At 40.7% G+C, this 17573-nt stretch overlaps 4 protein-coding genes across 5 annotated transcripts in view; 1 reads left to right on the forward strand and 3 right to left on the reverse strand.

Moving 5' to 3' along the window:
- LOC134845160 (mucin-19-like) overlaps positions 1-17573 on the reverse strand; it is a 581930-nt gene that overhangs the window by 440866 nt on the left and 123491 nt on the right. The gene's annotated exons all lie outside the window — the stretch shown is intronic.
- LOC134845161 (ubiquitin-like-conjugating enzyme ATG3) overlaps positions 1-17573 on the reverse strand; it is a 426844-nt gene that overhangs the window by 285789 nt on the left and 123482 nt on the right. The gene's annotated exons all lie outside the window — the stretch shown is intronic.
- On the reverse strand, positions 9118-13591 carry LOC134844403 (uncharacterized). 2 transcript variants are annotated; one of them, XM_063861065.1, is made up of 5 exons: positions 13360-13591; positions 11053-11255; positions 10273-10393; positions 9750-10009; positions 9118-9441 (listed from the first exon to the last, which is right to left on the reverse strand). In XM_063861065.1, the coding sequence occupies exons 1-5, from the start codon at positions 13415-13417 to the stop codon at positions 9187-9189; spliced, it is 897 nt and encodes a 298-aa protein (XP_063717135.1). In that variant the 5' UTR covers positions 13418-13591; the 3' UTR covers positions 9118-9186. The 2 variants fall into 2 exon arrangements, with proteins under 2 accessions (XP_063717135.1, XP_063717134.1); XM_063861064.1 differs by having other exon boundaries at positions 12973-13591.
- LOC134845128 (NAD-dependent deacetylase sir2A-like) lies at positions 14598-17182 on the forward strand. Its single transcript, XM_063861997.1, has 2 exons — positions 14598-14899; positions 16933-17182. Exons 1-2 carry the CDS (start codon positions 14744-14746, stop codon positions 17119-17121), a joined length of 345 nt encoding a protein of 114 aa, XP_063718067.1. The 5' UTR covers positions 14598-14743; the 3' UTR covers positions 17122-17182.

Here is a 17573-nt window from a genome sequence, read left to right on the forward strand (position 1 = left end):
CTTGGCCTGGTTAATTAAGATCTTATTAAGGTGTCTCTTTTCATACTTTCTCTCAGAATCTTTGATCCTAATCAACCCGTCATTGAGATCGATCGTGACGTCAAAGTTGCGAACGAAATCCCTTCCTAAGATAAACTGATCGGATTCGTCCAAATTCTCCACTACTAGGAAGCTCATCCAAAGATGTCTTCCTCCGAGCTGCAGTGAAATGATCGGGGTTCGTCCAGTCACATAGATCGCTCCCTGATTGGCCGCTGCGAACCTGATGTTTGTCGGTATGAGATCCGACCTCTCGAAACCCATGTCGGTCCAAGTTTTGACTGGCATGACACTAACCACTGCTCCCGTGTCTAGCAGTCCCTTTACTGAAAGTTGTCTGCCTTGCACGTCCAGCACGTGCGCAGCCAGATCGGCCTCGCAACCTATGTGCACCGCATCTTGTTCGAGCATCGCGTTGTGTCCGATTCGTCTAACCTTCAGCTCCTCTTGACCAATGTATATCCGGCCAATCTGATCGTTCGCATCAGTTATGTGAGCTTTCGTGTAGATATTGATGCCATCCACATTCATTAGGATCGGGTAAGGGCCATGAACATCGATATAATGCCCATCCACTTTCATCAGCCTCGGACCTCCCGTTGTGAGCTGCGCTCGCACTGCCCTGGAGTCCAGTTTGGGATCTTTCTCCTTCAGGTAGTCGGCATAGATGTCCAGGTGGACTAGTGTAATTTCGGATGGTTCACTCAAGTTCTTGACCACCTGGTGCCCTGCGACTGAGATGATGGACATTATTTTGGTCCCGGCCTTCGTCATGCCGAAAGTCTTACCAGATATAACGTTCAGTTTTAGTCCCTGTTTCTTGGGCTCCTCTTTGTCTTCTGCTTCTGTCGTTTTACCCAGGACATTAAGACTTTCCCGAAGATCTGTGCTCTCCAGCTCCGACCTTACCCATTGCTCCACTTCTTTCATGGCTAGGTCCTGTTTGACATTCTGCAGCGCTGTCCTTGCCGCCAGGCCGTAATCCACCTTGAGTGGGCTAGACGACTCTGCTTCGAGGTTCGAGGCTACCACCTCGTCAGGCAGTGTCTTTACCTTTTTGGTCGTGAAGGTGCTCGGTGTTGTCTCCTTCCTCCGAGATTCAGCCTCGTTCATCAGACGTGCTCGACTGGCCTTGACACCCGAAAGCGCCTCTTCGTGGCGGGGATGTTTCGCGTCCGCTACTGCATCCCAAAATTGAGTACAATCCGACTTGAAGTGTCCCTCTAAATTACAGAAGAAACACCTCGGACCATATTTCATGATGAGCCCTCTGACGTACTCTTCATGATCCTCGTCGGTCGCGTCGGCGTCCTCGAGAAAGTAGCCTATCGCCTTCATGTTCTGTTTGTATGCAGAACACGCGGAAACGTGATGGTCCATCGAACCACAATTCGCACATGACCTCCTTTTATCCATGTCATCGCGAGGTTTGTACCAACTGGAATTCGCACCAGTGTTTGTCCCGCTATAGTTGCCATAATTGCTGTAACGGTTTTGCGCCCTCGGTTTTATGAGTAAATACTCGCGTGACTTCATACGTAAATCGTCGGCGTGGGTACCTGGTCAAGCGACAGGGTGAAGTGTGTGGCCAACATCGTCTTCAACTCCTCACTCCTTACTCCGTTCATGAACTTCGAAGCAATCGCCAAGTTTCGCTCGGATATTCTCTCATCTGGGTTGCTTCTCCTCCTAAGCAATTCAAGGTCGTCCAAAAATTTATCTATGGATTCGTCATCTCTTTGACGCCTCTTTTCGAACTTCACCATGGCCTGGTGCCCTTGTACTCCAGAGCCGAAACGATTCAGTAGGATGTCGAATATCTTGCGAGCGCTGTCTCTCTCATTGGCTCTTTTCGCCATTACACAACTTAATGCAGTACCCTCCAGGTTGCTCGTCAGCGCGCTGCACTCTTGTTTCTTGGAGAGATCCTCAAAGTGTAACTTCATCACCTCTATCCAAGTATCAATGCAGCCGTCTGACTCGTCTTTATATGACTTCGGCTTTTTCAGTGTCCTTCTTGACCTCTCTCCTCTCTCGGTTGACTTCGAGAGCTTGGTGATGAATGTTTCGAGAGATCTATTCAGAGGCTCAAACATCGAGGCATACATCGTTGTGTCCTGTGAGACTGTAGTCAGATCTGGTACTGAACTGACTTGTGGCACAGTTGGCAACCTCGTCTCCGGGGTGGCATCTGCCTCTGGCGGGACTGGATTCGTCCAGCCAGGCCTAGACGGGGCTGCCCTTGGCCGCTCCTTGTTTCTAGATTCGTAGTTCGTTCTCGAGCCTTGCTGGGCTCTGGCATTGCTGCCTGTACCATCTACATCATTCGCATGGCGTGAGCGCTCCCTTGGGTTGGAACGCTCCTGCCAATTGCTCCCATTCAGGATCGCGTCAAGCTTCCGCATCATTAAGTCAGACTTTGCATCTAACCTTTTCTCCAGGCTAGTCATCGTGTGGGCGTAGGTACTATCATGATCGTTCAACAATCGTTCGATCTCCCTGGTCATCCTAGCCTCTCTTTCGTATGACTCCTTGTTTGCCTGTGCCAGGCTCTCCGCCAGGCATTGATCGGTGTTGCGAATCAACTGAGCCTGATCAACCCTCGCCTGCGACTTCACGTGCGTTAGTTCGTCTCTCAGATTCTCTTGACCTTTGTGAGCTCTCTCATCAACCTGATCTATTCTTTTAGTCATGTCCCGTCTCAGTTCCTCTAGAACATTCATTACGCCAGCGAACATGTCACTTATGTCGCCAGTGGCCCCAAATGACGGGGTTAGTCCCAGAGAAGATGAGGTCAACTGCGGCTGCAGCCTGGTGCTTGATGACGCACCGCCTTTTTGTTTGCTCATCGACGTCATTAATCTGTCGAAGGTTGATGACGCTCCCATCGTTGTCCCATCTGACATGGGTCTGGTCGGCGAGGCTGACGACGCCTTCCTGCTCATATCGTTCCTTGGGCACGGTGTGAAGTTCACATCCGGATGGGCTATCTCCGGGTAGTCATGACTGGAAGTTAAACCTACAGTTGGTAGTGACGCCATGCGCTCGTCGTACAAAGACTTCCAACTCTTCTTGGCCTTTGAACCCGGTTGTTCTTCACTCGGGCTTATACTCGACATCATCGCGTTGTTGCTCTGCTTGGCCAGAGATGAGTGGGTACTAGCCGAATGTGAATATTCTCCCCTCCACCTATGACTCTTGGTCTCCGATTTGGACATTCCCTTGAATAACACTTCCTCTCGCGGCTCGACCTCGGAACGCTCCGAGGTCTCCTCCGTCCTCTCGACTTCCTCCCGCTCGAGGTCCTCGCTCGGCTCAAAGTCGGGTCGAATGAGCGTGTGTTCTCCCTCGTCAAAGGGGTCCACAAGTGTTTCGCTCGCAGTTCCGGCTTCGGCGCTCCGCCTTTGATCGCCATCGAGGTTTTTCTCGCTCCTCAATCTCATTTCGCTCACTGAAAGATCAGGTTGACCTTTAGTCGTTTCGGTTTCGGCAAACACGTCGGAGGCGCTGCTAAACGAGGACTGGTTACGCCTAGTTTTAAATCTTCGCGTGCTGCCCTTGCTCAGCCTGGGAATCTTAGTAGTCAATCCTAACGAGTCCCTGCGCTGCATGCTTTGTGACAAAAAACAATATTCGTATGATTTAATGGCGACGCACACGTACCGCAAACAAATTCAAGTTAAATTACTTAACGCTGCCTCCTCGATCTCGTAAGTATCAAGAGTGTCTCTTAAGTTTCTCAATGACAATCTTAGTGACTCAGTTAGAGTTACACACACACAGGGCCTGCTCAGTATTGATATAATGCTAACTCAACCCTGTCGTATAGTATAACAGTATCACAAAATTTTCACAAGATATAATCAACACACAAAACACAATAGGTAATCAGATAAGAATATCCTACAGGTGACAGCGACCTTTTGTCAGTATCAATTTATCGCCACACAATTTATCAAGTCACTGCTTTGTTAAAATTAAACAATCTTTGACAAAAAGCGGTGATGACTCAGAAACAGATCAATAAAACTTGGTCTTAAAGAAAAAGACTTCCCCCAATCGGAACGATCTGAAAGAACAAAGCCCAAGGACACAGTCCTCTCAAGTGGGTGTGTTTTTGCCTAATACACCCACCGAGGTCTTCTTTTAGGTGCCCTGCGATTGCCCGAGCTGTCCTATTAAGTGGCTCAAGGCAACCTCTGATCGAAAATTTCTAAAGTCTATGAAAAAGCTCTCCCACACCCGGACTGCTCCAAGTGCACGAGAGTAGGGAACAACTTTTCTTCTCAAGTGAGTGTGTATTTTCCTAATACACTCACCGAGGTATTCCTTTATTTGTTCCCGGATTGCCCGAACTTTCCTATTAAGTAGCTCAAGGCAACCACACAACCAAAATCACAATCAGAAAAAAAATTTTGTTCGGGTACTTTTGATACACCCTATCTAGAATCCAAAGTTGATCACGAATTTCCGGGTCAAAATGGGCTCTTATGATCCTAATAAGCACGCCTAATATCCTAATACGATTTTAATTAAATGGATATTTTCCGTTTCCCAAATTGCCACAGAAGGTTTCCTCAAGTTTCTAACAAGGAAGGTTGTTTAGAAGGTTTAAGACACTCCGGAGGGTTACTTCGGAGGGTTGTTAAGACACTTAGCCTACTTCGGAGGGTACCTTAGTCACCCAAGTTACTTCGGAGGGTCCCCTTAAATTTACTAAGGAGGGTCAATAAGATGCTTAATATGCTCCGGAGGGTTACTTCGGAGGGTACCTCCAAAATTCTCAAACTTCTGAGCTTCACTTAGAAGGACCTTCAATTAACTTCAGGAAGCGTCAAAACAAGCTAAATTCTCTATGGGGGCTGTCTTAACTTCTTTCGATGATCTCGTGGAAATTTTCCACTAAGGAGGGTTGCTAAGGGGTTTGGCTGACTCCGGAGGGTTGTCTCGGAGGGTTCCCCAAAAATCAAGAAAAAAGGTTATGTTACCGCGATAAAGTCTCCAAAAGTGGTCCACCTGACTTAAAACTAGGTTGGCTGACACGGTCAACCTTCCCAGTTAGATAAAAAGGTGTTTTGATAAAATTTTCTGCCGCTCGGAGGGTTACCTACGATTTGGACCCTCCGAACCAACAAATTCAAAAAAAATTTACTTTTCCGCAATTATCAACCCAAAAACAGTTGCGGTCCGAAAAAGTGGTCAAAAACGTCGACTTATGGTACCAAAATTATCCCAATCGGTTGGCTAGTCTTTGAGAAATTGCCAAAAACGTGTTTGTCCAAATGGCCTTTTTTCACCACCTATATAGGTTCTGAGAAACTCTTTCCGCAATTCCTATCGAAAGTGCCTAAAAATATTTGAAACGAGCGTAGTAGCCCTGTACGGCACTGGAATAGTGCAAAAAACCGGATCAAAATTGGTTTGGAGACAAAAATTTGGCCAATAATTATCAAATTTGGACCCTCCGATTCCTTCCTTTTCCAATCCTTAAGTCGTTAGCTCTATCCACGGAGCTAATCGAAGGGTCACTCGCAAATTTTACTGGCAGCCGAGCACGTTATGCTAGCACGCTCTTAATACAAAAAATTTTATTGCTCTAACTCTAAAAACTCAAAAACTCGATCCCCAAAACAGATTGACAAAATTCAGAAAACTATCAAAATCTTGATCGAAAAATTTTCGTTTTTTCCAACTTCTACTGAGTCTTTTCTCACGCGGTTTCTTTAGTTAGGGGGATCGAACTAGGTAGCTACTCCCTATATAAAAGCTTTTTGCTGTTCGGAAAAGCTCGGATATCCAAAAACTTGGGGGTCTATAGTTTGTCAAAAATCAGTAATTTTCGACAAAATTTTGGTGTTTCTTGGGTCTAAATAGGAGATAAGTAATATATAGTAAGGACAATAATCTATTATTAGTCGTTAATTAATAGTACTATACCCTCCTTTTCACCAAAATACCCGAATTAAGACCCTTAACTCGGAAATTTGTAATCGATGGAGGGTTCAATCGGACCGCGCCAATCGTGCCCCCCACCACTTAAGTTTTAATGAAATAGTACCCGAACGATACTAAAATTGCTTCAACGATACCCAACAGTCGTTGTGAATGTTGTCCCTATGTCCCTGTTGAGTGTGGAACACGTCGGTCAGCTTGCCACTCTACCCTCCGGTCACCGGCAAAATCACCATTAACGTGCTTAAACACTCAAATTACACTCGAGGGAGGGTATCCAACCCTTCACCAAAACACACAATCTTTCTATCAGAAACGATATAAATCAATCTGAAACAACAACAAATAGGAAGGTCAGATCACATCTCGTCCGGAAAAAACATATAAACTGTCACTTTACGTTTTTTACTGTTTTTGGTCTTTTTTGGATTTTTTACTGTTTTTTGTACTTTTTTGTTTTCAAATAAATTTGTTTTTGGCTTTTTGTTGGTTATACACTATTTTTGTTTGGTTTTACGCTTTCTCTTTAATTGTTTTTGGTCCCGGGACCTTGGGACAAGCGGGCTCATGACTTCCCACCTAACCCTCCGGCCCCCGGAATTTTTGGTGTTAACTACGTTAAAAAGCTAAATAGTACCAGACGGAGGGTACGCACCTTCCCCCTAGTACAATAACGGTCATTAAGGCCTCTAACTCGGGCATACGCCCGGAGCGGAGGGTTCGTCGCTGAAACGCTTGCTGATCATGATGGTCTTATGCCTTTGAAAGGCCCATCCAGGAGCGCCATAAAAACGTCTATGTAACATTCGCCCAAATACTACACAGCGACGGAGCGTAGAAAAAGTACCGATTAACGACTGGCAGGCGTCAGTTACCCTAATCCTACTCATTTTTCACCGTCTCGACCTTGCCAGTTGATTTTCTGGTCTGTTTAGGGCCAAGTAAAAAGTTACTATTTTTAGGCCATCAGTCAAACGACTTTTGATCAGCTTTCGTTTACATGCGAACACAACCACATAGCTGAGTCTCGGATCCTCAGACTACGTGATTGTCATTAAAAACACGGCTCGAACAACCTATTTTAACATGTTTTTGTGTGAAAGTTCTATATTAAATCCTTTGGTGATGGATTGACCCTTTCCTCTTTCTAGCTACTCATATTCTAAAATATCAAATAATACCGGTGTTAATTTAAAGTTTCACGACATCCAAGTAGCTATACACTCAGTTTTATACAGTCCCTTCACATAAAACAGTCTCTGGGGGACCAAGCCTCCGCTTCCGTAACCTTCCTGCGATAACGTTCTTATCTCTTCCAATTTGTGTCCCGGGAGGGTTCCGTGGTATATTCCTTCCCCACTGAAGCTTCCTTCTCCGCTAAAATCCGCTGATAAGGGTCTTATCGTGCGTTGTTGCCACGATAAGAGGCTTCGTATTTTTCGTCTCTTGTGCGACCGTTTTTCACAATATTTGGCGTTGTTCTGACTTTTCGTCGTTTTTCGTCAAAATGGCCGTCTTTGTGTATTTCTCAGAAATATTCACTTTTCAATCGAAATTTTGAAAATAAAAATTCCAGAATATTCCTACCATCCTTCGCAATACTTTTTCGTTAATAAGGCCTTTATTCGTTTTTTCTCGTGTCACCGGAAGGTTGCGCTGTGCCATCTGGCAGAATGGCACATATACTTTCCGAATTCCCAACAAAATTTCCCAGATAATTTTTAAATTCACAAATATGAATCGAATTGTTTGAAGAAATTTTTGCTAAAAAGTAAAATTCAAACGTTTTCGCAACTATGTGCATCGTCAGGATTTTTACAATAAACTACTCTAAATGACGATAAAACATCAATTTACAAATGTTATTTACAATAAATCACATACAATTTGGTTCTAAACCATCATGATAAAAAATTAGCCAATCACAGTTGACCTCTAAATTACTATTAAGATTAAAATACTTTTAACCTCTAAAATTAATTAAACATTTTGAAATTAATTTGTCTGGAAGTTTCTGAGTCATAATTTCGATTTAGACATGTACGTTTTGAATAAAAAACCAAAAATATTTTGGGACTAAATTTTCAGTGTTAACTCCCTGCTCCTAAACTCATCGCGCGTGTTCAAGCCCGGTTTCTCTTTCCTGATATGTATTGCCTCTAGTGTTAGCAATTTTGTTTGGTTGTTTGACCTATCTATAATTTCCCAACTAAGATCTGCGCTATTTCCCTCAAGTTGGCATTGCTGAAGGTGGAGGCCTACCGGTGAGTCTGCTTTCTTATGTTCCTCAATTCTAGTGGTCAAATGTCGAACAGTTTGTCCGACATAGGTGGAAGTGCATCCACTACATGACAGTTTATAAACCACTCTTGACTTGAGGTCATTAGAAAATGCTGACTTCAGTGATGGTAAACATGATTGTAGTTTTCTTGTGGTGAAAACCACTTGAACGTTCGTTAATTTTCGTAACCTGTTAGCAAAATATTGGCTCTGGTTACCTCTATATTGCACCATCAGCATTGGGGGCTTCTCATCCTTTGGTGATTGAACTGACAAACCCCTGTCACTATCCAGGGGCTTGCCTTTACCCTCGATGATCTTGCACAAGGCGTCTGAAGCCACCTTTGCGGAACAATTTTCAGGGTACTGATTTGTCAGCCATTGCGCCCTATTAGTTTCCATAGCCTTATCAAATTGCTCCCAGCTAGATGTACTCCTAAAAACACTGTGTACAGTGCCTTGGATAACACTACGCTTATACTGAGTTGGGGCGCAGCTTCTATAGTTCAGTATAGTTCAGTTTGAGAAGGACTACGAACAAATGAACAAGTGCACATGGAGAATTGCTTGCGATTGCACAATGAATGACTGTAGAAGCAAAACTTCACTATAGAACGAAAAACTGAAAGGGGGAAACCCCTTGTGCTACGAGCACAAAAGCCCTACTACTACTACTACTACATAGTCCCTGTATCTGTTGGTTTTTGATACCAACTGCACACGAATTGTTTGATAATAATTAGCGGAAGTTTTATTTTTCTTTTTTCTGGATGTTTCCACCAGCGAAGTAGTGTCTTTTGCCGTTTTAAGAGGGATTTTACGTTATACTGAATTTATATTGTGTACATATATATTAATAAAATTAGTTTATTTCCCACCAATCATTTTAAGTTATTGCTGGTTTAATCTCAATATTTACAATCCGATCCGCATGCCAGTATCCCTGTACACTTTCTTAGCAGGTCCTCGAGTGTCGCTGAACCATCTTCGAATAAGGTACACTTCGGATACATATACCACTACCATGCACACACATACTAAAGTGGACAGTGAGTTGATCCATCTTTGCTGGTCTGACTGGAAGAAAGCGTCTTTTATTACTAAGGATCTGGCCCTCATGATTGCCACTCGAGACCGACCGATCTTCATCTGGAGTGACCTGACGTGAACCTGGAATAATTGAATCCGAATAATAAAGCCAGACCTATGATGAAGCCTTTTCAACCATTCTGTATAGCCAGACCAAAATAGTCTGAGTACGTTTCAAGGCAGTTTTTTTTATCGCGGCAAGCTGAAAGCGGTACAAAGTTTGTCTTGGAATATTAACCAGATCGTAATTTTTCATTCAACCGCGTCTGGAGTGAAACTGAAGAAATTATATGATAATGACTTTGCTTTGAATTATCTTCAGATCCAGACAAATCGACCTTTAAAATTACGATTACTTGATTTTGCTCCAAATAAAAAGTAAAGCAGACCTTGATTGCGTCTAGGTTGACGAGGTAGTTTTTCTCTTCCTCTTCCCTCTTTTTCTTCTCAGCCTCCTCTCCTGCTCTGAAGGGATCATCTTGTTCAGTGTCTACACTTGAACTCCCCTCATTTCGTTCTAAATTTTCAGCCTCTGCGATGCCCGTGGGGGTAACTACAGTGTCTGGTTGTTGGTATATGGAAATGTCAAGAGAGGCCACTTTTGGCGAGGATGCACCCCATCGGTTGCTCAAACAGATGTCGAAACTACCTGGACACAAATGAGTTCATCTTTATCCCAATTTTTTGTTGATTCAATTGACCAACTTCATTATATTTTGTGCCCTGATTGCAAAAAAAGCACTCCTTGCAATTGGAAAACTCAATTGCAAAACTAATAGGGAAACTTATTGTTTTCGTGGAAAAAAATCATATCATTAAAAAACTTTTTGAAATGTATTAGTTGAATAGTTTGTAAAGGTGGAGTGGCTGAAATACTTCTTGTTTGGAGTCGTTAACTAACGCTGTTCTCACCATCATGGGGTGTTTTGACTTGTCTGCTGGTCTGCTTGGAGGGTGCCATAGGATCCAGGTGTTTCTTGGTCTGCTGGTCTCGGATGAACAGCCACAGCTTACCATCCCCGCCTCTCAAAACCTGGAATCGATTTCATCTTTTTTGTATATCAACTGATTTTGTCAAAACAGTGACGGAGAAACTTCCTGTGAAACTTTTTTCCATTATATTTTTTCTCAGTTATCTCTTCTCTCTCGTGCGGCGGAGACCCCCGAGGCGTCCCTGGAAGTTGCTGAGGACCGCAAATTTTCGAAACACGAGAAAAACTGTGAGGAACAAGGAATCAGTTTTTTCCCGTTAGCAGTCGAAACGCTCGGGGGTTGGTCCGCTTTAGCTATCAAAACCCTCAAGTCAGTTGCTATCCTCGCTGATGCCAGACGTTCTGGTTTACGTGACGCTCGTGTTGCCCCAGTTCGCCTTCTACAGAGCCTCTCAGTGTGCCTCATGAGAGGAAACGCCACTATGATTGTCAGTCGGGCCATCTAGTCTTGTGCTGTTTATTACGTTTTTGCCTTCCCAATTCTGGTGCTCCTTTGTTCCTTTGCTGTTAGTGCATTCCCCCTCTCTTTTCAATCCTCAATGGTTCATCCCACATTTGTTGTTTGTTTTGTATTCGGTGTTTGTTGTGTATTCGGTAATTATATTTTTTCAAAAATTTGGCTCTGAACGGTTGTTTTTAAAAGTTTGTAATTGAAATATAATTTTAGGTGTTCAAAAAAGATTGTTTTGATCAGTCTGACCTGCATTGACACAGTGAGTGTGTCGTGTTTCTTGAGATTGACAGTGAAACATGTCTCCTCTCTCGGCTGCAACAGGGGCATGAAGTGTCTGGATCTGAATACAGTCTCCACTCTAGTCCTCTCATCTCCCTCTCCATACTCGTAGTCGTAGTAGTCGTCCTTGAACTTGAAGTTTAACTCATTCCGACGGGGTACTCTAGGGGCTATTTCCACACGGAAAACAGAAAACAGACATCTGAGTGTTCAAAGAGGTTAAATTGTGGTTTTATTTGAAAAATAACTTTCGTTCAGTGAAAATAAAAATAATTAAACAGTTGATAAAACGTATTGTAGAAATAGTGCCTAGTAGAAAGAAGGATGTTTGGTTATCGTGCAAGTAGCGCTGATTTTCCCCACCACGTGAGATTTTAAATTAAAATCATTCAGAAGAAAATCATGCAAAAAAAATGAAAAGTTTTAGTTTGACCTTTTTTGTTTTATTGCTTTTTTTTAGTTAGTGATAAGTGTTGTTTTTAGATGGTTATTTTTTATTTAGTGATAATGGGTTGAATTGTTGATAATAGTCTGGAAGGGTAAACAGATAGAAATCGCAGAAATTAGATATAAATTCATTTGTAAAATTTAGTTTAAAACTATTTCTACATTTGGTTCTTATCACTTTTTGTCGAAAGCAGGCCCGAAAAAAAACGTGTTCAAAGTTTCCGACTCTGTTTTATTTATTCAGTAAATTTAAATGCGTATTCTACGCTCATTCACAATCAATAACAAATTTTGCTATTACGACGCCTTTATTGTTGGTCCAAACACCCCTCTATAGAGAAGAAACTATGGCGTATTGTATTTTTTCCCGCCTTCATTTTGAAAGTCTCAAAGAAAGCTCGTAAGGTTAGAAGTGTCTATCATATGAAAAAGTTTTTGGTTATATTTGGATTCGCTAAAAATTCTTGAAAGAACGCGTCAGTGTCGCGAAAAACTGGACATTTTGTTTTTGTTATAAAGAGTTTTCATGATTTTTTGCCAATCCAAATGCAGCCAAAAGGGCTTTAATAAGATATCACTCTTATACTCTTACGAGTTTTCTTTGAGGTAGTCAAAATAGGGACGAAAACAGACACACTCTGCACCCAGGGTGACCACTTAGTCTGTTTAAACAGACTGATCTGTTTCAGTCTGTTTTCGGTCTGTTTTTTAGCGAAGTCTGTTTTTCTGCGTATATCGTCTTTGGTCCAATCGTTTTGGCAGCTGTGCAGAAAAAGAAAGCCCGCTTGTAGGAATGTATTGACTCTGTTTCTGCCCGTGTAATTAATAATTTGTGTAATTAATTTTAATTTTGAAGTTCAATTTAAAGTTGATTGCAGTCATTGTTTTTCATAACTTGCAGATTGATGATTTTGGTCTGTTTTTAGTCTGTTTTTGGTCTGTTTTTTTTCCATTCGATTCGGTCTGTTTTTTGTCCGAATTAAAGTGGTCACCTTGTCTGCAACGTAATTTCTTCGACCTAGGGGGTGTTCGGAACAACAAGATACGCGTCATGGAAACATTCAAAATTCAGTTCAGGTTTTAAATCATAAGGTTTAATTTTTATTGAGTGTTAAAGAGCGTATAGTGCTGATTTAAATTATTGAACAGATGAGTCTGTTAAATATTTGAAATCAAAATCAGAAATTTTAAACACGTCTTTTTAAAATTTGGGTTGCCTTTCGTCAAAAAGTGATGGGAGCAAAGTTTGTTATTTGAACCCAGTTTGAGAAATTGGCCTTTAAAAATTCCACTTTGGTTTTTTCGTTCGTCCAAATGAAATCAGCGCTGTAGTGAAAATACTCGTTTAGATTCTGTTTTTTAAAACTAAAATATATATTCCCAATTTTGTCTCAATTAAATTTTTTGATTCAGAATTTTCGGATGTCGAATAATCTGGACCATTGTTAGGAACTTTTTCGGTAGCTTCAATTGGCGTTGTGTTTTGTAGAAGAAAAGCGGTAAGTAATAAGTAAGTTATGATTGACCGATTGCGAATGACAGATGAAAATTTCTGGAAACTTCCTTCGTGTTTGGGCGAAATATAGAGTCTCGCTTGTTTTCTACAACCGCTAGTGCAATCAGCTCGCGATGTTTTCGGATTTCTCTGATCAATCATCATGCTTTTTGATGCTGTAAGACTTCCAAGAAATTGAGTTATAAATTCTAATGAAACGCTGGTTAAGAAAAATGTGTAGTCAGTTAATTAACCTCACGTAGCCATGGGTAATTAGAGGCTCTTAGGACAGATAATTCCACTTCTTGGTAAAATTAATGCTGAATACTAACTTGCTTGAACGATGATTTTATCGAACTTTGATGCAAAATACAAATTGAGCTCTGCCATGGTCGATCGCTTGATTTGTACACTCAGTTCTAATCTAGTGTGTCACTAACTATTGAGCAACTAGTATAAATGGTTGTTAGTAATACTTCAGTTGTATAGTACTGAAGTTAGACTTATGTTCAAGTTCAGAACTAACGCAACTTTGATGTATTGGTGATGATCAACAGCGTGAAATTCAATTGAACCACAAATATGTGGAGAGTTAACGTGTGTGCTTTTTAAATTCTATCGGCAATTCACAATAAAAATGCCATCTGGCAGAAATTTTAAAAGAACAAGTTTTCCAATATCAGTTTAAATGCTAAATTTAGATATTGAGTGTGATATAGAGTTTTTATAGTGAGTAATCCCGTGCGAATAGCTGCTCATCTTAAGCTTCTACCAAGAAAATAGCGGAACATGTAGAGAACCTAATACAAAAAAGGGGTTCAGATGAAAACTCAGATAATAGTTATTGGTTATGAGCAGATTTGCGGTGTTTTTAAAGTTAAGCTTGTAATGCATTCATATGGAAATATTAATTTTTTTTCTTCTGGGCCAAGTTTTTATTTTCGACCAGCGAGGTGCCGATGAAGTTCGATTCTGGAGCATTTTGTTTTCACGCAATTCCAAGTCTCACATAAATTCCAGACGGGTCGAAAGTTATATATTGAGTAGTCCTGTTTCGAGCTGTAATAAAAAGTCGCAAAACTACCCATCAAAATCTGTCTACACGTGGTTAGTAATTGGATTCATGGGCACAAGATTCGAACATATTTTCATTTTCTTTTTGGAAAAAATAAGGCTATGAAAGTTAGCTGCTACTTGCTCAGCCACTGGCTACTCTTGTTTCGATTCTTATTTTAAATGGGACTGTGATCAAATTATTTACAGGTACTGGTTTTTAGTATACTGTACAAGTACAGGTTTTTTGACAACTGGAATTAATGGTTTTGTGTTTTTTGCAATTTTTTAGCAATATTTTTCTGGGACTACATACTCTTAGCGTTTGTGTCCTAATTTATACAAAAATTTGCCTCGACTTTGAAGTTGACGATGATTACGTGGACGGTTATGATGACAGTCGAAATTTGATAAATAATGAAGATCATGATGATGACGACGATGATGTCATAACTACAGCAAACAGCTGTTTGCTTTTGTAGTTCTCTCCAAATCATTGTGGTAGCTTTGTCACTTGCAGTTTAGATTCTGAAATATCTGACTGAAGTTTATTTCCCTTTGAATATTAAAAAATAGTTTCGAGTTGAATTTTATTTTTAGATAGTTTTGAGTCTACAGCTGTTGTTTGTTTATTGATTGTTAATTCGTTCGTTTTTCTCAAAAATGTTCGCCGTGAATGTTAAGTTGGACTGTGAACATGTCGCTGCCTTGAGTGAACCAGATCTGAATAACTTCTCCGATAGTGACCTCGACTCCTCAATTGAGTGCCAACAGGATGGATGCAATCAGGAGGAGACATGGATATGTCTGACATGCAAGGTGAGTAGGTGATTTTCAACGACTTGCGATACCCATAGAAGTAGGGATCATTATGGTGTGCATGGTGATTTGATTTACTTTACGACTGTAGTAGCAAATTATGATTTCCTGTCTGGAACGATTTCTCGTTGATAGTTTATGCTCTTAAGAAAATTTGTCGGAGATAGTTTTGATCCAATTGGTTACAGACACGTACCATCGTTAATTATTCACCCTTGCAATAAGCAAGAGTATTGAAATCGGATACAAGACTTCTTTTCCCGAAAATAACTTTGTTCACAGAATAGTCAAAATTAGAAATGGTAAATTTAGGTTCAGTTCATGATAAGTTCAAATTTTTAGGCGTCTCTGGCACACTCGGTTTTGAGATAACGAATACGCCTGAGGCGGAAAAGGTCCTGGGTTCGAATCAAAAAGCATGCTGTTCTTTTAAACGAGAAAAATTCAGTTTCAAAAAAAAGATTTGCCGGCTTATGTTATGTTGATTTAGTTGCCACATCTTAGAACTGATTTTTTTTGTTGCTGTACGCAAGTTACATTGTTGTTGTTTGTAGTGTTTTGATGTTCTGTTTGTAGTTCTACTAACTTAGACTTTAGATTTTCTTTTTTGTTTTTGTATGTTTTGTCGCTGAAAAATTGTATTCTGCCCAAATGATTTCGGCTTACATTTTATTGGCTTAGTGACCTAATTCTGATTCATTTCGAGAGAAAAATAATTTTTATGCTCGCCTCTAGATTGCTCAAAACGCTAAAATCTTGTTAGAAATTATAGTTTTTCATGACAACTTTTTTTTCGACTTTGCTTTTTATTCTTTTCCTTTTTTTCCATTGGATAGGTTTCAGCTTATGTCATTTGGGCTTAATTTCCTCTTGTTGCGTCTTTCGACGAGCGAAAAAAGTTCGTAGGTGCGTGTGAGTGAGTTAGTGAACTCACTCACACTTGTAGGTGCGTGTGAGTGAACTTTTTTTTATTAGTCCTTAATTTTTTTGATTGGTTTTTTTTTCGACTTTTTACCCTTGCGATAAGCAAGGGTATTGCAATCGGGTACAATACTTTTTTTCACTAAATAATTTAGAAATGGTAAATTTGGGTTTAGTTCATAATAAGTTCAAATGTCTTTGCGTCTCTGGCGCACTTGGTCTGGTGGTAACGAATACGCCTGGGACTGTAAAGGTCCTGGGTTCGAATCTGACAGGACCTGTTTTTTTTTTTCAATCGGTAAATAAATTGTCATCTTATTTTTTGTCTGCTTATATTTTGTCAGCTTAGTTACTGCATCGTAGAATTGTGTTTTTGTTGTAAGCAAGTAACATCGTAGTTGCTTTTAGTGTTTTTTTAAAAAAAATTTTCTGCAGAGAAAACATCAAAATAGTTAAAGGAACTGTGTGCGTGTGCGTGTGTTTGTATGTACATGTGTGTGTGTGAGGCTAAGGAGGACTTAATAGGTTTTAAAAAAAAAATTTGGCTTTTTTAATTTCATTTTTTGCGGTTTAGTAGGTTTCGGCCTATTTTATATCGGCTGAGTGGCCTCTTATTGTTTCATATGACGAGGAAATAAAGTTTAACGTGTGTGTTTTGAGGGCGAGGGGGAGTTGTTAAGTTTTTATAAGTCTTAGGTCTTGTTGATTTTTTTCAGCTTCAAGGGTTACGGTGTTTTCGGCTTTGTTACCGCTTTGTAAAATTTTTTCCGATGCTAATCTCACATTCTATTGTCATGGTAATTTTCAAAACTAGCCTTATTCATTTTGATGGATCTAGTTTTTTCGACATTTTTGATTTTGTTTTCGACTTAGCGGCTTTCTTGTGTTGTATCGCAAGTGGTGCGAAGCTCAGCTTCGCCTGTGTAAAAATATTTTGTTAAATCAGTTTTGTGTGACGCTTAATTTGCAGTATATCCTTGTTCTCTACATATGCTCCTGTATGATAAAAAGCTGATTTCTTCTCTCAGACAATCCTGTATTTCAAAACCCCAAAATTGTTCTTTTTCTCTGTGTTTGAAAAACTCATAATTCTTCGGTTTCTTTTTCTCTAGACAATCCTATGCAGCAGATATGCGAATGGACACATGTTGACTCATTCCAGTGAACAGACACACTTCGTGGCCCTCAGTTTCATGGACTCCTCCGTGTGGTGCTTCGAGTGTGACTCTTATGTGGATGCACCCAAACTCAGAGACATCACGGACAAAGTGATCCAGAAACGAATCAGCGAACTGTCCTGAATTACATTGTACAATTTAATTGATATTTATATGAGTAATAGATATTTTTATGAAAATTGTTTTTAAGTGAATGTCTGGATACTAGTTTACTTGTTTGGTCCCGTGACAAAACTAGTTTAGATGATTGGTTAAGGGGTTGGTTACCGGATTCGTACCCGCTAGACTAATTAGGCCCGTTTCGACTGCCATATAGAGAATTAAAACTGCTTACTGATAGAATTAGCAACATACTGACCACAGCGTTTTTGAGGGACCAAACAATGTAATATTCGTCTACTGCAGTCACACATGAGGCTTAAGAAAAATAGGCCTTATAACCATTGGCTCAAGAGTCAGGGACACTATCTCTTGTGTTTTTGTACCTCAAATCAGTCGGAGCCATTTCGGTTTGCTTGTGACATGAGACTACGACCCGTTACAGCTTAAAGGCTACTACTAAAATATCCCCCCAC

The sequence above is a fragment of the Symsagittifera roscoffensis genome, chromosome 4 (genome assembly GCF_963678635.1).
Source record: "Symsagittifera roscoffensis chromosome 4, txSymRosc1.1, whole genome shotgun sequence".
Taxonomy (NCBI): domain Eukaryota; kingdom Metazoa; phylum Xenacoelomorpha; order Acoela; family Convolutidae; genus Symsagittifera; species Symsagittifera roscoffensis.